Source organism: Mustelus asterias, chromosome 5 (assembly GCF_964213995.1).
Source record: "Mustelus asterias chromosome 5, sMusAst1.hap1.1, whole genome shotgun sequence".
NCBI classification, from domain to species: domain Eukaryota; kingdom Metazoa; phylum Chordata; class Chondrichthyes; order Carcharhiniformes; family Triakidae; genus Mustelus; species Mustelus asterias.
Genome location: NC_135805.1, coordinates 59,205,756 through 59,227,126, shown reverse-complemented (window position 1 = coordinate 59,227,126; position 21,371 = coordinate 59,205,756). Strand labels below are relative to the sequence as shown.

Sequence of the window (21,371 nt, the reverse complement as noted above, 5' to 3'; positions counted from 1 at the left end):
TCTTTGGGTTTATACGGAATCACGAGCATTCTTCTTCTTCACGTGAGAACAGTGGAGCACGGGAACAGGCCCTTCGGCCCACCAAGTCTGTGCCGACACAGATGCCTAATATTTTCTTGCCTCTATGTGGTCCATATCCCTCTAATCCCTGCCTATTCGTGTATCTGTCCAGATGCCTCTTGAACGTTGTTACAGAATTTGCTTCTATAACGTAATAATCACCACTCAAGATGTGATGATCCCATTTTCCCTCCAATTATTATCCCAATCCTTTCACCTCCAACAAATCACCAAGTCCAGGCCATATCCCGATCAACCAATCGGGATGCTCAACGGAACGGCCAATCAGAGCGCAGAGAGAACGGACCAATCAGAGCGCAAAGAGAGAATGACCAATCAGAGCACAAAGAGAGAATGACCAATCAGAGCGCAGTGCGAGCGGACCAATCGGAATACAGGGAATGACCGATCAGAGCACAGCGGAGTCGGGCCAATCAGAGCAGCGCACAGTGGTCCCATTGCGGCAGCTGCGCGGAGTGTTGACGTGTGGCTTGTGCTGAATGTGGGCCGAGGCTGAGGCCTAGGCTGGAGCTATGGCTGCGGACTGGGAGGAAATCAGGCGGCTGGCAGCCGATTTCCAGAGAGCGCAGTTCGCAAGCACCGTGCAGAGGTACCACTTGTACACCTTTAATCTCCCCCCACCGCGCCTGTTGTCCAGCTCAGGCCTACTGCTGGGTCGGCTTCCCCCAGGAACCGCAGCCTCCCTGTGGGCAAGGACTGGAGAGAGCTCCCTTCCCAGTCTGTAAACTCCCGGCCTAAAGACCTCTCTCCCTCGGAGGAGGATGTGTGAGTTTAGGGCAGGGAGACACTTCTACTGAACTTTGATGTGTGTGTCAAGTTATTTTCCTGGTTGTAACTCACGGCCTGTAGTTGTTTATGTTTTTTTTGACCAACATGGAAAGTCGAACATGACAGCAGCTTTGGAAATTCACAAACAATTGTATTGGCAGAAGACACAAAGCATTGGATTTATCCTTTTTTTTTAAATTAACAAACCTTACAAATCGAGGAAAAATAGAAACGTAGCTTAAATTAATTTGGAGGTTGTGGCTGCCACCATATGTTTGGAGAAAGTAATTTAAAGTTCTTGGGTATGTAACAGCGGCTTGTGTTAATAAGGGGGTTTAATGTAATAAAATGTCCCTCCAAGGGACTTCAAAAGCCTTATGAAAATAAATTACTGGTTCACATATTTAGTCAGAGGAAGATTTTAAGTGTCATAAAGGAGGATAATGAGGTAGAGAGGCAGATAGGGGTAGGCAGGATCATTCCTGAGCTTAGTGACTCACCAGCTGAAGGCACAGCTACTGATCGTGGAGTGATTCTAAAAATTGAGGGTGTTCAAGGTTTTGAACTGTCTAAGCTGAGTTACAAAGTAAATCAAATTCAGTGTATTAGATTGTGGCCTAAGTTTTCTCCATGGACGCCATTGGGAAGATGGATCCAAAAATTCCCCCATTGTTGGTACCCATTTTGCCAATCTCAAATTATTAAGTATCTTACCAATCTTTTTGGACAAAACTGAAATTAAAAATGAACACCAGGTTAAAGAGTAAGATCCCAATGAAAGCACCAAACCAACACCAGATAAGTCTCATTTTTTACATTTACATTTCAGCTCCTTTTAATCATCATTCATGCACAAGATGGACAGACAGAAATGACAATAGTCCATTTAGTCCTTATTACCTAGGGTTAACAAAAATCAGTAAATCTGATTTAAAAATTAGCAGTTCAGCTGAGTTAGAAACTTTCACTATTTGCATGTAGAAGTGCTCATTAAATCATAGAATCCGACAGTGCAGAAGAAGGCCATTCGGCCCATCGAGTCTGCATTGACCACAATCCCACCCAGACCCCATCCCCATCACCCATGCATTTACCCTAGTTAGTCACCCTGACAGTAAGGGGCAATTTAGCATAGCCTATCCACCTAACCCGCACATCTTTCGGACAGTGGGAGGAAACCAGAGCACCCGGAGGAAACCCAAACAGACACGGGGAGAATGTGCAAACTCCACACAGACAGTGACCCAAGCTGGGAATCGAACCCAGGTCCCTGGCGCTGTGAGGCAGCAGTGCTAACCACTGTGCCACCGTGCCGCTCCAACTTGGCTCCTGAAAGGCTCATAATGTTTAGGCTGTGTCCCTTAGTCCGAAGCTTGTTTGATTTTGATTTGATTTATTATTGTCACGTATTAGTATACAGTGAAAAGTATTGTTTCTTGCATGCTATACAGGCAAAGCATACTGTTCATAGAGAAGGAAAAGAGAGAGTGCAGAATGTAGTGTTACAGTCATAGCTAGGATGTAGCGAAAGATCGACAAAAGCGAGGTAGATCCATTCGAAAGTCTTATGGCAGCAAGGAAGAAGCTGTCCTTGAATTGGTTGGTATGTGACCTCAGACTTTTGTATCTTTTTCCTGAGGGAAGAAGGTAGAAGAGAGAATGTCCGATGTGCATGGAGTCCTTAATTATGCTGGCTGCTTTTCCGAGGCAGCGGGAACTGTAGACAGAGTCAATGGATGGGAGGCTGGTTTGTGTAATGGGCTGTGCTTCATTCACAACCCTTTTTAGTTTCTTGCGGTTTTGGGCAGTGCTGTGATACAACCAGAAAGAATGCTTTCTATGGTGCAACTGTAAAAGTTGGTGAGAGTCACAGCTGACATGCCAAATTTCCTTAGCCTTCTAACAATCGTAAGAGTTTGGACTTTATCAAATGCCTTCTGGAAGCCCATGTAAAATACTTCAGTCACCTTTTTAAAAATATACAATTGAGGTTTGTTGGTCATAATCTATCCTTTCCAAATCAAATAGTTCCATAGAATAGGAATCAAAGAATTCCATAGAATAGAATCCATACAGTGCAGAAGGAGGCCATTTGGCCCATCAAATCTGAACCAACTCTCCTGAAAGAGCATCTTACACAGCACCCGCCCCTGCATATTTACCATGTGTATCCACCTAACCTGTACACTTTTGGATACTAAGGGGAAGGATTTAGCATCTTAATATCTTTGGAAACTATGGGGCAATCCACCTAACCTGCACATCCTTTGCACTGTAGGAGGAAACCGGAGCACCTGGAGGATAGCCAAACAGACTCACAGAGAATGTGCAAATTCCACACAGCTAGTCACCCAAGGCTGGAATGGAACCTGGCTGAGAGGCAGCATTGATAACCACTGCTGCCCACGTTCAGTAATTTCATGGCAGCAGATGTTAAACCAACTGACCTATAGTTCTCTGGTTTCCATCTCTCTGCTTTCTTAAAGAACAGAGTGATGTGCAGTTTTCAATCTGAAGAAATGGTTCTTGAATCGAGAACTTTGAAAGTTTGTAGTTTGTGCATCAGCAGTGCTCCAATCACTTCCTTTGGATGGGAACTGTTTGGTCCTGTACTGGCCCATATAAGCACAGTGGGAGCATGCTTAAATTCAAGAGTTGAGTGCATAAGCCAGCTTTATTTTTATTTGTTCAAGGGATGTGGGCTTCACTGGCTAGGCAAGCGTTTATTGCCCATCTTGTGTTGCCCTTGAGAAGGTGGCGGTGAGCTGCCACTTTGAACTGCTGCAGTCCTTGAGGTGTAGGTACACCGACCATGCTGTTCAGAGAGAGTTCCAAGATTTTAATCCAATAGTAGTGAAGGAGCAGCGATATATTTCCAAGTCAGGATGGTGAGTGGCTTGGAAGGGAATTTTCAAGGGAAGGTGGTGTTCCCATGTATCTGCTGCCATTGTCCTTCTCGCGGATAGTAGTCATGGGTTTGGAATATGCCGCCCGCATCTTGCAGTTGTGTACGTACGGCTGCTACAGTGCATTGGTTGTGGAGGAGTTGAATGTTTGTGGAAGGGGTGCCAATCAACAGGCTACTTTTCCCTGGATAGTGTTAAGTATCTTGTGTGTTATTGGAACTGCACTCATTCCAGGTAAGTGGAGCATATTCCATCACATTCCTGACTTGTGCCTTGTAGATGGTGAACAGGCTTTGGGGAGTCAGGAGGTGAGTTACTTGCTGCAGGATTCCTAGCCTTTGACTTGCTCTTGTAGCTACAATATTTATCTAGCTAGTCCAGTTCAGTTTCTGGTCAATGGTAACCCCAGGACATTTGAGAGTGGGGGATTCAGCAATGGTAAGTGGTTTGTTGACAGCAATCCATCCAAGTGAAGAGTTTGATGAATAGATAAAAATACTCAAATTGTGAAAATTGTTGTCATACGCAGTAATAGTTTTCAGCAAAGTTCCAAAATCTTTTAAGCCATGTAAATTATTTGTTCCCAGGTTACATGTCTGCCTTGGCATGTGAATACAGAGGAGCGTTTGGGCACCCATTTGAAATGGAAATAATGATAAAATCTCATGAAAAGTTGTAACATAATTCTGGTTACAAAATATATCTTTTTATGAATACCAATGCCAACTTATGGAAGTAGTGTGAAATCCTTAACACTTATTTAAGGGCTTACTAATGCAAACTAACGTCCCATTTATTTTATGGTTATAATAGCTGACTTCTATGTTTCATAAGCATCCCCTTGAGAACTGAAATACATGGCTTGTACTTCAATCTTGTATTTCAAATTTCATTTGTACAGGTTGTCTGAACGAAATTGTATTGAAATTGTTGCTAAATTGATAGCAGACAAACAGCTGGATGTGGTGCACACACTGGATGGAAAGGAGTACATCACTCCTGCACAAATTGCCAGAGAGATACGGGATGAATTATATGTTAACGGAGGTGAGTTTTGCATGTTGCTTGAAAACTAGATTTTAATTAACCTTAAAAGAAATTGTGCAAGATCTACATAAAGTTAAACATGAAAACTGCAATTGAGTATTAGTGTGGGTCCAGCCCAAGGATAAGTGTGCGGAATAATAGTGACAGTTGTTACATTTTTATTTTTTTGCCGTAACCTCCTTGCTATTTTATTACCAGTCTTAAACTTGTTGGGCATTGTTAAAACAAAGAAGGAATTTGAAAGCATTTACCAAATTTGCTGATTATTGATGAGAGTATTTATATTGTTAAACGTGTTACATGGGCTCTGTTCCATTTGAGGACATCTTTGTCAACCCGCACTTCATGGGAAATTCCCCTGAAAAAGAATCCACATTTTACTGCAATATGCTATGATAGGAAATCCAATGTTGAAAACATTCCCTTATTCTCCCCCGTCTCTCAATATTTGCTATTTTAGTAGGTGCAATCCAGCAAACAGTATGCTTTATTTTTACCCATATACGAGATGTGGGTGTCACTGGCTCACCAGCAATTATTGCCCATCCCTAATTGCCCTTTGAAGGTGGTGGTGAGCTCCCTTCTCCAACCACTGTAGTCCATGTGGTGTAGGTATATCCACAGTGCTATTTGGGAGGGGGCTGCAGGATTTTGACCCAGTGAAGGGACGGCAATATATTTCCAAGTCAGGATGCTGAATGATTTTGAGGGCAACTTGCGTGTTCCCATTTGTCCCCTGCCTTTGCCCTTCTAAATGATAATAGTCATGGGTTTGGAAAGTACTACCTAAGCAGCATCTTGTAGATGGTATACAGTATTGCCATTGTTGATTGATGGTGGAGGGAGTGAATGTTTGTGCAAGCGGTACCAATTTGTCCTGGATGGTGTTAAGCATCTTGAGTGTTGTTGGAGCTGCACTCAACCAGGCAAGTGGAGAGTATTCCATCACACCCCTGATTTGTGCCTTGCAGATGGTGGACAGACTTTGGGGAGTTGCTTACCGCAGAACTCCTCGCCTCTGACCTGCTTTTGTAGCCACTGTATTTATATAGCTAGTCCAGTTCAGTTTCTGGTCAATGGTAACTCCCGGCATTGTGATAGTAGGTGATTCAGTGATGGTAATGCCATAGAATGTCAAAGGGTGATAAGATCCTCTCTTATTGGGGATGGACATTGCCTGGCACTTCTGTGAAGCGCATGTCACTTGTTAGCCCAAGCCTGGCTATTGTACAGATCTTGCTGCATTTAGACACGGATTGCTCATTTTCCCAAATCATTGATTTCTGTAATATTTGATTTTTTTTCTCTAATTAAAATTTCTCTGATCCAATGTCATAATTCAGAAAAATTAGATATTTTATAATAAATGTACTATATATACCTATTGAGTTGCCATTTACATATTTCATGACCATTGACCAGAAATGCATTTTTTTAAAAATTTGCTCAGAGATCTTTGCTTGAACTTGATATTTTTGTCCTGAGCTATGAGTTAAGTTTAGGATGTACCAGCACTGCATGTGGATTATTTTCTGTTAGTTTCTAGCAATTTATATATAGTTATTTCTCAAAATTATATGCTTTTTTAAAAAAAAAGCTAGCAGACAGATTTCTAAAGTTTGTTCAGGTAAAATTTTATGTTTAAAAACAGGGGTGAGCTTATTTTAATAGTTTTTGTGGCATAGTTGTAAATTCTCCATATATATATATATATTTCCTTTACATTTCAGGTAGGATAAATATCGTGGATCTGCAGAATGTGAGTATGCTTATTTGGACCATTTATTTAAGTTTTAGTTATGTACATTGAATATCTACTTTTAACCATGAAGGTTATAGCCATTAATATAACCTCCAAAATATAATCCTTAGAATAATGCGGATTATCAGTAATTGAAACACTGCTGTACTAGCAAACATGCCTGTTTTAGAGTTCAGATGGAACCTGAATGTGATATTAGATCTTCAAAAGGTCTTGAAATGTCTAGCGCTGTCTTTAGTAACCAAAAGCTGGGGGTTTCTTTCCAACCAGCACCTTTACCCTTAACACTTTTTGGATTGATTGAGGGCAAATTACCTTACGTGTTTAAGAAAACTAAAGGAGAACTCATAAAAGCCCCATGTAAGTGCACTAGTTTCTAATGGTTTGTAAATAGTCCCTACGCCTCATGAAATTCAAATTGATTCCGTCTGCAATTTATTTCAAAGGGATTATGCACCAAAAGTTGGTTATGCAATTTTCTGTGGCAAATGTATGCTATCAAACATTTCAGCAAATACTTAAAGGGCAAAACTGAACATACATTCAGTGATTGTATGTCATTTCATCTGTAAACAAATCTACTAAACCTTTGCTATTCAAATGATGCATTTTCCCCCAATTACTTGTGTTTTATTATTCATTGATTTGTGCAGTCCAAAACTAAAAATCTTAAAACTTTTTAAAACATTTTCTTAGATTCTCAATGTGGATCTAACTCACGTTGAGAGCAGAGCAAATGACATTGTTAAATCCGACAGAAGCGTTCAGCTTGTCTTGGGCCAGCTGATTGATGAGTAAGTATTGACAATCTCTTCATTCTAGTGGGCATTTGCTTTATCTTTTTCCCAAAACAACTCGAGGATTTAAGTAATGGTGACAGGATTTCAGAATCATAGTGACCTCTGCTTCTTTCATCTGTAACCTAGACACACAAATTCTTAAGTCTTTCAGATTTCCTGACTGAGTTCGTTTTCGGCACTGTCTCCTTTAACGGCCCCCTCCAGTCTTTAAATTAACGTTGTCATCAAGCCTACTGTCACATCATCCCCACCACCAGCTCTGAGTCCCTGACTTGCCTCTACTGGGCCATCTCCAACCTTCTCTCTCTGAAGTCCTGGAGTACATCAAGCTCCCTGCTATGCTTCCACTTTTTTAACCTCTCCCTCTTGAAGACTCTTCAGTTGGATACCAACTTGTTCAATACAGTTAGAATGTATGGATAGCAATCCATGCACCTGGTGACCATTGTTTATTGTTCATTCTTGCCCTTCCTGCCAGCTTCAGCACTGTCTAACACTTCTCCTCTATCACTGTCTCTCTTCCACTGTCTATATTCATGATACTGCTCTTGTATTTCCATTTGTTTCAACAAAACTGCCTCATCTCGTGTGCCAACTCCTCCCAAATATGCATGGTTAATTACTGCAGGCAATTTGTAAGACCAGATGTTTCCAGTAGTTAATGTAGAAGCGATATATTTATCCTGGGCTAACAATGGTGAGATTAGTGGAGATAACTAAATGTTTGGCCAGTAATGTTAATTTACTATGACCTTTAAAGGAGGATATCGAAATAAAGCAGGTGAGGGGTTGAAGAAAGGAATTCGAGAAGGTGGGCCCATGTCCATCAGCACAGGCAAGGCGATGGGTGAATGGGACTTAATGTGGAATTACATAAGATTAGGAAAACATTGGATTATTTTAAATGGATAAATTGGAGGCTGGCCAATGGAACATTTGAGTCTGGATGTGACAACGGCATAGAAACATAGAAGATAGGAGCAGGAGGAGGCCATTTGGCCCTTCATCACGATCATGCCTGTTTGTCCAACTCTACAGCCTAATCCTGCATGTTTGAGGTTTGATTAGAGGATGGGCAATGAAAAAGTTAGTAACGGGTAACATTAAGGAGATGGAAGTTAAAAGTATTTTTGATGAAAAGGATGTGTGGTTGAAAGCTCAGCGCAAAGGCAATTAAGATGTGGAACTTACATTCTAATTTAACCCTGAGGTTGTGGCTGGGTATGAGATTGAATCTCCATTGCAAGGGCCAAAGACAGTGGCTCCAGTCTTTCCAATGTTTACTTCAGTGGGAGAGGAAATTAGGTACAAAGTAAGTAGCAAGTTTGCTACAGGTATTCTTCATCTGTAATTCAAAAAAACATTTTTGAACTTCAAAGAACAATACAGCACAGGAACAGGCCCTTCGGGCCTCCAAGCCCGTGCCGCTCCCTGGTCCAAACTAGACCATTCTTTTGTATCCCTCCATTCCCACTCCATTCATATGGCTGTCTAGATAAATCTTAAACGTTCCCAGTGTGTCCGCCTCCACCACCTTGCCTGGCAGCGCATTCCAGGCCCCCACCACCCTCTGTGTAAAATATGTCCTTCTGATATCTGTGTAAACCTCCCCCCCCCCCCCCCCCCCCCCCCCCCCTTCACCTTGAACCTATGACCCCTCGTGAACGTCACCACCGACCTGGGGAAAAGCTTCCCACCGTTCACCCTATCTATGCCTTTCATAATTTTATACACCTCCATTAAGTCTCCCCTCATCCTCCGTCTTTCCAGGGAGAACAACCCCAGTTTACCCAATCTCTCCTCATAACTAAGCCCCTCCATACCAGGCAACATCCTGGTAAACCACCTCTGTACTCTCTCCAAAGCCTCCACGTCCTTCTGGTAGTGTGGCGACCAGAACTGGACGCAGTATTCCAAATGCGGCCGAACCAACGTTCTATACATCTGCAACATCAGACCCCAACTTTTATACTCTATGCCCCGTCCTATAAAGGCAAGCATGCCATATGCCTTCACCACCTTCTCCACCTGTGACGTCACCTTCAAGGATCTGTGGACTTGCACACCCAGGTCCCTCCGCGTATCTACACCCTTTATGGTTCTGCCATTTATCGTATAGCTCCTCCCTACATTATTTCTACCAAAATGCATCACTTCGCATTTATCAGGATTGAACTCCGTCTGCCATTTCTTTGCCCAAATTTCCAGCCTATCTATATCCTTCTGAAGCTTCTGACAATGCTCCTCACTATCTGCAAGTCCTGCCAATTTTGTGTCGTCCACAAACTTACTGATCATTGATCTTTATCGCACACGGCAGGTCTAGTTGTTTGTCTGCACTGTTTACCTTGTGATTTTTCTGGTGAACACGTCATAAAGAAACTTATTACAGGTACCCTGTATTTATTATTCAGTTATAAGTCTTACTTTTCGAGCCATTTTCTTTACTTAACTAGGTTATTGCAATGTAATTTCTTTGAGGTGTCCAAAGCCCCGAGGATAAAGAATACTCAACCTGTATTACCCGTTTATCAGCAAAACGCTAAAGTAACCCCAACAGATTTTTTACCTCCAACATTTTATCTCAATAAATTAAACATTATGAACGAATGGATCTGAGGAAAACTGGCAAATATTTAATAATGCAGCTATCACAGCATTTTGAAAAGTTTTATTTCACAATGTAGTATTGGTGCACATTCATAATTCTAGAAATCTATGCTTGTTTTAAGTACATGTGTATCTGCAGTCAAATTAATATTTTAAATAAACTCAAAGTAAGGACTGAATGTAATATTGCTGTCCCTTAATCAGAACCTACCTGGATCAGATGGCTGAAGAGGTAAATGACCGACTGCAGGAAGCTGGACAAGTGACTCTAGCAGAGCTTTGTAAATTGTATGACCTTCCAGCTGACTTTCTAACAGAGGTGAGTAAATACTATCCCATTGCAATTATAATATATTTTGGATAGCTAATGTACAGCAGTAAGGAAAGGGATCGAGCAGTAAATGCTTCACTGACAATTTCTAGTAATTTTAAAATACCTCCGATTTCACAGGTAATAAAACTGGCATTATGTGATCAATGGCTTTGAGTAACCGGTTAGAAGAAGGAATGTTGTAATGGGACCAGAAGCATTAATAAGTTGGAATTCTTATATGTGTACTTGAAAATTAAGAGATGAAGAGCATTGGAAACGAGGGATGTTAGAGCTGCTGATGCTGCGTAGCCTATCCTTGGCCCTTAAATGGGTCCCTTTCGGGTCATATGTTGTACACATGAGATGCTCAGTGTATACAAGATATGCTAAATGGAGAAAGATCAAGGTCCATCTAGTTTTCCTTCTGTCATTCGGATGATGACATGAAATATGAGCTGACCTTAAATATTAGAGAGAGGCAAGTTCAATTTGGTCCCATGAAGTGCTTACACTTTCACCCCCTGCACCCGATACCCAGTGGGAACAGTGTGCACCATCTACAAGGTGCACTACAGCAACTTAGCCTAGTGGAAAGGAAAAATGGTCAAGGCAAATGGGTAGAAGAAATCAGGGAGAAAAAGAAAGGAAGGCAACAAGGGAGTTGTATGGGACAGAAAAATGAACAGTGAAAAAGGGAGTAGAATTATTTGAGAAAGAGGATAGCATTGATACAAATTGTGGATGAAAATGCAATGAGACCTGAGAAAAAACTGAGGCTATTAAGAGATGGAAGCTAAGGTGGAGACATGAATCGAGGGGAAAGGAGGGAGGAACTCTCAGAAATCCAGGCCAAAAGCTGAGAGATGGGCAGCATGTGGGTATCAAAGGGATTGGAAATGAGTTGGACTTAACGGCAACACAATTTTATGGGTGGGATTTTTTAATGCAAGCCGCCACGTGTTTTGCAGCGATGGGAGGTGGCCCACCGTTGGCTGTTGGCGGGATCTTCTGCCCCTGCTGTTGTCAAAGGACTTTCCCGTTGAATGCACCCCTCAGCCAGGAAACCTGTGGAGGGGATGTGCGAAGAGCGGGACCGGAAAATCCTATCGGCATGAGCAGCGGGAAAGTTCCAACCTATGACTTCAAGTTTGAAATTAAGTTTGCATTATAATATTATTGTCTTTATAAAATGGCACGTCCTTAGCCTGGGCAGGTAAATGGCTAAATCATAGCTAAATTGGACACTTTCCAAAATGCAATCAACAAACATTTTTGTTTTTAAATCTTGTCTTTCTGCAAAGTCTGAATTGTTTCTGTGCATCAATAATATTTTCATATTTTAATTTAAATTTTGAGGTATTGTCACAGCGCCTCGGCAGAATTATAAATGGACAGATGGATGCCTATGATCGAGGAGTCATCTTTACTGATGCTTTTGTTGCTCAACATAAGGCACGGGTTCGTGGGCTTTTCAGTGCAGTAACCAGGTCTGGTTCAAGACATTGTACTTTCTTATCGATACAATTAAAGAGTAAAGCGAATAAATTCATGTTCAAGTTAATACTTGCAGTAAGACTGTGTAATATGATGAACTAATATAGCTGCAATGTGCCTTTTCCAATTACTATTGCTAAAACATTTTATATGAATGTGATAGAACCCTGCTCACAATGTGAATACCAGTAATTTTTGCTTCATGTTTATCTTTGAAGTCGGCTCTTTTCTGAGGCTAGCTATTCATTTTCCACCTGTCATTTGGTATTATCGACTGCATTTGTTGACTTGCATTATTTATGTACACTTGATTCTGATGTTTTTTCCCTGCGCCATTATAATCAGAATGTACAGTACCAAGTTTATTTTGTACTGGTTGTGTGTTAGAGTGAATTCCTGTTGCTACTTTTGTTGGCCTGATTAAACGAGTGGTAAAGGAATCTTATGTGCGGGATAGCCTGTTCAGGTTATCAATTACAATTTAAATGATCTCTCTCTAATGTTTCCTCATCAACTATATTGCATGGTTAGTAATTTGAGTCTTTAAAATGGTTTTTGTCCCTATGTTGCACCTTTTTGGAGATTGGTTTTTACTGATAGCGTAACTTCTTTTGAAAGACAAAAGGACATTTGTTAGAGTTACTTCAAGGACATTGTGGTCTAGTTTTATTTACCACTTTATTTATATATTCAGTTAATTACCATTACTGTAAATGAGATTATCAGGTGTTTTGATTTGAAAACCATAGTTTGTTAATCAGTTTTTGAGGATTAATATGTTGCGCTTGAATTCAGAGGGAAGTATGTTTCTATGTGTGTTGCACTTAAAATGTACTTTATTTTTAAATGGGATTTTTAATGTTCTTTGTCAACAGGCCAACACCTCTAAGCTCTTTGATAACTCAATATAAATTTCAGGAGCATCTCCTTTACTGTAAGTTGGCAATGGAATTACACAATGTTACAAAGAGAGAGAATTAGTATTGAAATGCAGTTAAGTGGGCAAAACCTATTTATAAGCAGAAGTGCATCTTCTGATGGAGTAGCATAAGGCTGGAAGTAATACCGTTCAATTAAAAATGTTGTGCCTCAAGTATGATAACCTATTAAAAACATTCCCAGTGAAATCATTTTATTTCGTTGTCGGCATACAGAGAAATAAATCACAGGACAATGAGAAACACTATAATACCTTGATAAAAATACAGTCACTACATTGTTTTGGTATTGAGCTCAGGTTCCATGTTTGCACTCGAATAAACTGTAGGTTATTTGAGTATGAGCAATTTTTGAACTAACTGAAATGTGATTTTAGATCTGGTGTCAAACACAGATAGTAACAAAAGGAAATTTCATAGAGATACAACAGAGATTGCTGAAACTAAAGCCATGAAGCTCATTGATTTGACAAGTTAGTGTTTCCCGCTTCTCAAGTATTATCTCCCTCTCCTCAAGTATTATCTCCCTCTCCCAATGGTCATTATCACCCTCTTGCCTTTTTTTTAAAAGCTCAATCGTCTGACCTCTCTGCAATCTTTAACACAATCTACTGCACTATCCTCCTCCAACGCCCAGTTCAGTGTGACACTATCCTCATTTGGTTCCATTCTTCCCTAACCAATCATAGTGAGAGGATCTCCATCAATGACTTCTCTTCCACCTTGATACCAAAATCTCAGGAATTCCACAAGGATCCATCTTTGGCTGTCTCCTTTTATTTGTTAACACTCAGTCCCTTCACTACATCATCCTCCTTTTCATCTCCTGTTTTGACCTCTCCACTACTTCTGTGTTGTCATAGTTTGCACAATGCCTTCGCTTGGATGAGCTTCAGTTTCTTCCATTTAAACATTGGAAAGATCAAGTCATCATAAATCTCTAACCTTCTTTATTCTGAGCAATCGTTTCAGGCTGGAGAGACTTTTCACAGCCTCAGCATTCAGTGTGGTCTTAAGTTGAGCTTCTGACTCCATATCCTCTCCATTGTAAAGGCTGCTTATTTCCACCTTCATAACGTGGCTTGCCACCACTCCTTCCTCAGTCCATCTGTTGCTGAAACCTTCACTCCTTCCTTTGTTACTCCAAAGCTCAACTATTTCAATACAGAAGCAAATATTACAAGTGCTGAAAATCTGAAATTTAAAAAGAAATGGGCGGCACCGTGGTTAGCACTGCTGCCTCACAGCACCTGGAACCTAGATTCAATACCGGCCTTGGGTGACTGTGTGGAGCTTGCATGTTCTCCCCGTGTCTGCGTGGCTTTCCTCCCGGGTCCTCCGGTTTCCTCCCACAGTCAAAAGATGTGTAGGTTAGGTGTTTTGGCCATGCTAAATTGCCTCTTAGTGTTCCAAGATGTGTAGGTTAAACGGATTAGCCATGGTAAATGTGTGCAGTTACAGGAATGGGGTGGGGTAGAGGGCCTGGGTAAGATGCTCCGTCAGAGAGTTGGTGCCGACTCGATGGGCTAAATGGCCTCTTCTGCACTGTTGAGAATCTGTTCTATGAGTCTAAAAGGAATTGCTGGAGATATTCTGAGCTGGGGTCATTGGAGAGAAACAGATAGAGTTAAGACGCTGCCTAAGTTGCTGAGTATTTCCAGCATTCTCTGCTTTTATTTAAATTATTCCAATGCTTGCTGATCACTCCTCTTGATTATTTTCTACTTGCTGCAAAGCTCTGCTAGCTATAGCCAATTCCACAGCAGCCTGTTCATCCAATTGCTTAATGCCTGTTCTAGTCTGCACTGGCTGCTACTTCCCCCAACCTAAAATCCTAATTTTCATGTTTAAATGCCTTCTCAATTTCTCTCTATCTCCCCCTGCACTAAACTCTGTTCCCCTCTTCTCATCCTCCCTCTTGTCAGCTTGGCCCCAGAATTTTCCTGCTTTAAGCCCCTTTACCTTCCTCTTGAAACCCCTTCATGGTTTTGTCACACTCCATCTCTGTAATCTCCTCATCCTCTGTCTCCAAAAATACACCATTCCTCTATCTCTAGTCATTGGGTATTTCATATAGACCACAAAACACGAGCAAAAGTAGGCCATTCAACCCATCGAGTCTGTTGTACCATTCAATGAGATCATGACTGAACTGATGTGATAATCCTCAACTCCACTTTCCCACCTTATCTCCATAACCCTTGATTCCCTTATTGATTAAAAATCTGTTTTACCTCAGTCTTGAACATATTGAACAACGCAGCCTCTACAGCTCAACCTCCCCTCATAAGAAAATCCCTCCATGGCTGAGATCAACTTGGTGAACCTTCTCTGGTCTGCCTCCAATGCTAGCATATCTTTCTTTAGATAAGGGGACCAAGCCTCTTCACAGTATTCCAGGTGTGGTCTAACTAGTGCCTTATATAGTTTTAGCAAGACTTTCCTATTTTAATATTCCATTCCCTTTGAAATAAAGACCAGCATCCATTTGCCAAAAACCTGCCGAACCTGCATACTAGCTCTGTGTTTTATGCATGAGGACCCCCAAATCCCGCTGTGCCGCAGCTTTCTTTAAATAATGTTCACCTCCTTTATTCTCCCTACCAATGTTCATTACTTAACATTTTCTTACATTCCATCTACCAAGTTTTTACCCACTCATTTCACCTGTCCACATCCCTCTGCAGACTCTGTGTGTTATCCGCACCACTTGCCTTCCCACCTATTTTTGTGTCAACCACAAACTTGAACGAGGGATGTGAATGTACTAATGCCAAGTCATTAATGTTTGCTCTTCACCCCACCCTTAGCTGTAGCGCCTTTAGCTGCCTGGAGCCCACATTTGGGAATTTCTATGCAAATCCCACCTCTTTGCCCTCTAAAGGCCTCTTTAAAATCCACCTCTTTGACCAAACTGGATCAACCCCAGTCTTAATATCAGTTGCTTTGCTTTAACATTGATGTATTTTTGATTGCAGCTCTTTGAAGCCCCTTGGTCTATTTTCCTATGTTAAAAGGTGCCATAAATCTTTTTGATTAATTGAAGAGAACCAGAAAACTATGCTGCGGTCAGGTCAATTGCTATAGGACCTGATTTTGTCACTAGAGGGAGTTCTGATATGCTAGAAACAGATGTATACTTGTTGCCTTCTAGAATGTTTTTATATCACGGACCCTTGTGGGCTCCATTTGGATGTAAACATATTGACTGAGTCAAATAGAGTAAGATCACCACAGTCTATTTAATATGAATAATGTTTGGGTAATGTTGTGCTTAACAGATTAATGCTGAAAAATGATCAGAATGTGGCCTTTCTTTGCACTTTGACTCTCATTTTTACTAAAATACAATTAAAAAATATTCTTATAATTGACTTCTCATACTCTTATTCACACCGGATTAATTGTTAAAAGTGCAGGTTACCCCAAGGAATTTGGTGCTTCCTTTGCTATCCACTTTTTGAAAGATTTCAGCTCTAGCATTCTGGTAGATGTGACAAAAATATGTTGAAACAATTATAAAATCGATTTTGAGCTCTTTGCTGATGGTCAGCCTGTCCTTGTTCCTTATTTTCTCTCCTTAACTGCCCTCTCCTTTACTTTTTGCATTTTTATTTTGTAATACATATTTAGCAAACACAATAACAGTAAGAATGCAATGTTGAGTGCCCATAGCTCTGATGTTTAACAAGTACCAACCCTGGATTCTGGGAAACTGACATCTCTCGATGCTACGCTTGTCCGATGCTTTAGCCCAAGTTGTCTGTGGGCCGACCACTTCCTATGGTGACAGTTCCTCATAACTCTAGTCTTAGATGAGGGATCCACCCCAGCGTATAGCTGGAGTGCCAACACAATATTTTTCAAAGCTCAATGCCCTAGAAGAATTACAGACAAGAGCAGCAATATATAATAAGTGGTATTATGCTTTCCAGGTGACTCAGCATGGGTGTCCATTCTTCCTGGACCTTGCTTCTTGACCTCCGGACACCACTCTTTCAAAGGAATCGTGCGCCTTGTTTTTAAGAAGAACAAAATGGCGGCAGTGTAGGAACAGCTAAGCTCTAACATTCTAGCCCCTGACAGATTGGTGCTCGTGGCAAGTAATTCCCTATAGCCTCAGTGGAGAAAGTGGTGCCAGAGCCGCAAATAAGGGCTGAAGGCAGGTACGCCTTGTGCAGGAATTTCTGCTTGACCTTTCTTGTTGAGTGAAGTCTCAATCTCCTGTTGTTGGACTCCTCGAGATCCCGTGACTTGGTGCCAGATTCCGACAGATATCAGGAAAGGGGATGTTCAGGTCACTGATCTTTGTGGGCAGTTTTCTTCGAGGTCTGTGGCAAATGATGTCTGTCCACCGCCGACTGCGAAATCCAGGCCGTACCTGTTGCTAGAGCGTTTCATAAGGCTGAAATCATAAAATGTTTGAGCATTTCTTACAATCACTATCCGCATGGATTATTATTTTTGCAGCTTTCCTTGAAGAGTTTATAACCAGTGGTCGTTTGAATGGAGCAGTGATTGGTGGCAGACAGGATAAGGCTGTTTATATCCCTGATATCTACTCGAGAACACAAAATAACTGGGTGGATTCCTTTCTCAAACAAAATGGCTACTTGGGTAACTATATTTAATATTTGCTGTCACAATTATTAGAAAACTTGGTTAAAGTTAAGATCTTGAAGTTTTGGGTGATCATTTTGTGATGTATCATCGAAGGACACATTTAGATCAATGTAGACTTAAACTTCAGACTAGCTAGTACTCAGCATAGGCCAAATTTAAAGCAGAGGTTGCAAATCGTCCTCTGGATGCTTATATGGAATTAAATGTAAATTTGTCAAGAGTAGCTTGTAGTTTGGTTTGGTCTGCCTCAGCCAGAGAGTTTTCAGTCTGACATTATCTCGATGATGTGTTGCTAAGCTGTTTTTTGCTAAAGATGTGCAACAACTTTATTGGAAAGATAAAATTTCTCCTGTTAACCTTGGCCCTTTACCTAGCTGGTTTTATAATTAAAAATTAAAGTTGTCTTGCTGCCAACTTTTTTTTTGTTTGCTTTTTCATTTCATTTTGCACGTGATAGAAAAAATAAAGAATTGAACATGCAGAATACCAGCCAGAAAACCTATAACATAAAATTTGAAAGTAATAAAATTCAGACCCATCTTTCACTGGCCTCTCTTTTCTAAGCTCAGCTTTTTAAGTCTTGTAGAAATCTTGTACTGAGTATAAACCTAGTTTTAAAAAGGGTCTTACTTAAAGATGTAGCCTTGGAGATCACATTCCTAAAATGTCGCAGGTCAATGGGGCAAAGAGAAAAATCATAATTCTCTTCTACCTGTCAGCACTGGACTGAGTAAATATAAATGGGTAAGCAACAGAAAAATGAAGAGTTGAGCCCTTCAAATCAATTAACTTTATTTATACTGCTCTCAGTCTTTGATTTCTTTCTTTACTCGGGCCTATTCATAAATGCAAAAATAAGGAACATATTTTGGAGCGTTTGTCTATTTTTGTTTTGCTGAGGGAGACAAATGAGATGAGGCAAGAGAGAAAGGTATTTGTATGGGAAATGATAAACAGTTCTTGACAGGAAGAGGTAGGGAGTACAAATCAGACGACTACAGGTTACAAAAATAGTAACAGGACAAAACTGGCACTCTATCTAAATGCGCACAGCATTTGAAACAAAACAAATGAACAGTGCAAATAAAAATTAATAAGTATAATCTGATAACCGTTACAGAGACATGGCTGCAGGATGGCATACATTGGAACCTGAATATTGATCGGTACACGTTATTTAGGAAGGACAGGAAGCTAGGAAAAGGTGGAGGGGTGACTCTGTTAATTAAATCATGATGTTAGTACAGTAGAAAAGGGTGGCTTAAGTTCAGAAAACCAGGATGAAGAGGCAGTTTGGGTAAACATACATAGAACAGTACAGCACAGAACAGGCCCTTCGGCCTACGATGTTGTGCCGAGCTTTATCTGAAACCAAGATCAAGCTATCCCACTCCCTATCATCCTGGTGTGCTCCATGTGCCTATCCAATAATCGCTTAAATGTTCCTAAAGTGTCTGACTCCACTATCACTGCGGGCAGTCCATTCCACACCCCAACCACTCTCTGCGTAAAGAACCTACCTCTGATATCCTTCCTATATCTCCCACCACGAACCCTATAGTTATGCCCCCTTGTAATAGCTCCATCCACCCGAGGAAATAGTCTTTGAACGTTCACTCTATGTATTCCCTTCATCATTTTATAAACCTCTATTAAGTCTCCCCTCAGCCTCCTCCGCTCCAGAGAGAACAGCCCGAGCTCCCTCAACCTTTCCTCATAAGACCTACCCTCCAAACCAGGCAGCATCCTGGTAAATCTCCTCTGCGCTTCCACATCCTTCTTATAGTGAGGCGACCAGAACTGCACACAATATTCCAAATGTGGTCTCACGAAGGTCCTGTACAGTTGCAGCATAACCCCACGGCTCTTAAACTCCAACCCCCTGTTAATAAAAGCTAACACACTATAGGCCTTCTTCACAGCTCTATCCACTTGAGTGGCAACCTTTAGAGATCTGTGGATATGAACCCCAAGATCTCTCTGTTCCTCCACAGTCTTCAGAACCCTACCTTTGACCCTGTAATCCACATTTAAATTAGTCCTACCAAAATGAATCACCTCACATTTATCAGGGTTAAACTCCATTTGCCATTTTTCAGCCCGGCTTTGCATCCTATCTATGTCTCTTTGCAGCCTACAACAGCCCTCCACCTCATCCACTACTCCACCAATCTTGGTGTCATCAGCAAATTTACTGATCCACCCTTCAGCCCCCTCTAAGTCATTAATAAAAATCACAAAGAGCAGAGGACCAAGCACCGATCCCTGTGGCACTCCGCTAGCAACCTGCCTCCAATCCGAAAATTTTCCATCCACCACCACCCTCTGTCATCGATCAGACAGCCAGTTACCTATCCAATCGGCCAACTTTCCCTCTATCCCACACCACCTCACTTTCATCATAAGCCGACCATGGGGGACCTTATCAAACGCCTTACTAAAATCCATGTATATGACATCAACTGCCCTACCTTCATCAACACACTTAGTTATCTCCTCAAAAAATATTTGGGTAGAGGTGAGAAATGATAAAGAAAAGAAGTCACATGTAGGAGTGGTGTATAGGCCTCCTAAGAGTATTCGCAGGTGAGGATGGAGCATAAAGGAAGAAGTGACAGACATTTCAAGGGATATTTCAGAATACACAGAATAGATACATTCCAATGAAAAAGAAAAATTTCAAGGAGGAACCCACCATCCGTAGTTAATCAAAAAAGTTAAAGATGGTATCAAACTTAAAGAAAAACAAATAATGATTGGTAGATCAGAAGATTGGATAGAATATTAAAAAAGCAAAGAATGACTAAAAGGATTAGCAAGGAGAGAAAAATTAGAGTAAGAGAGAAACCTGGCTCGAAGTATGAAAACAAGTAAGAGTTACTATAAATATTTTAAAAAGAAAAGAGTTAACACAGTGACTGTAGGTTCTATAGAAAGTAAGTCTGAGGATGAAATAATGGAAAATAAGGAGATGGCAGATGAATTCAACAGGTATTTTGCATTGTCCTTCACTATAGAGGACACAAGTAACATCCCAGAAATAGCTGTAGATCAGGAAATGGAAGAGAGGGAGAAACTCAAAATTACATCACCATAGAGTCATAAAGATATACAGCATAGAAACATGTCCTTTGGTCCAACTCGTCCATGCCAATCAGGTTTCCTAAATTGAACTAGTCCCATTTGCCTGCATTTGGCCCATATCCTTCTAAACCTTTCCTATCCATGTGCCTATCCAAATTTATTTTAAATGTTGTAATTGTACCCGCCTCTGCCACCTCCTCTGGCAGCTCATTCCATTTACGCACCACCCTCTGTGTGGAAAAAGTTGCCCCTTGGGTTCCTTTTATGTCTTTTCCCTCTCACCTTAAACCTATGCCCTCTAGTTTTGGACTCCCCTACACTGGTTAGAAAAAAACCTTGGCTATTCACCTTATCGATTCCCCTCATGGTTTTATAATCTTCTATAAGGTTACACCCCTCATCCTCCTGCACTCCAGGGGAAAAGTCCCAGCCTCTCCTTATAATTCAAACCTTCCAGTCCCGGTAACATTTTTGTAAAGCTTTTTTGCACCCTTTCCAGTTTTACGTTTTTAGGTTTTAAGTTTTTTTATTCGTGTCACAAGTAGGCTTACATTAACACGGCAATGAAGTTACTGTGAAAATCCCCTAGTCGCCACACTCTGGCACCTATTTGGGTACACTGAGGGAGAATTTAGCATGACCAATGTGCCTAACCAGCATGTCTTTCGGACTTCATTGGATTTCATCCTAGTTTCTTGAAAGAAGTGGCTGGTGAGATAGTTGATGCATTGGTTTTAATTTTTCAGAATTCACTAGATTTGGGGGGAGTTCCATTAGATTGGAAAATAACGAATGTAACTCCTTTGTTCAAAATGGGAGGGAGGCAAGTAGAAAATACATCCAATTAGCTTAACATCTGTCATAGGAAAAACGTAAGAAACTTTTATTAAAGGCGTTATAGGGTACTTAGAAAAATTCAAGGTAATCGAACAGAGTCAACATGGT

General features: G+C 41.0%; 1 protein-coding gene across 1 annotated transcript in view; it reads left to right on the top strand.

Annotated features, from left to right (window-relative positions):
• Positions 1-452: 452 nt before the first annotated feature.
• The window catches only part of ufl1 (UFM1-specific ligase 1), a 48,876-nt gene continuing 27,957 nt past the window's right edge, over positions 453-21,371 (top strand). The window contains exons 1-8 of the mRNA XM_078212645.1: positions 453-670; positions 4,657-4,802; positions 6,533-6,561; positions 7,261-7,358; positions 10,179-10,293; positions 11,644-11,774; positions 12,657-12,715; positions 17,190-17,336. Coding sequence (XP_078068771.1) covers positions 594-670; positions 4,657-4,802; positions 6,533-6,561; positions 7,261-7,358; positions 10,179-10,293; positions 11,644-11,774; positions 12,657-12,715; positions 17,190-17,336 — 802 coding nt within the window. The 5' untranslated portion in view covers positions 453-593. The remainder of the gene's footprint in view (positions 671-4,656; positions 4,803-6,532; positions 6,562-7,260; positions 7,359-10,178; positions 10,294-11,643; positions 11,775-12,656; positions 12,716-17,189; positions 17,337-21,371) is intronic.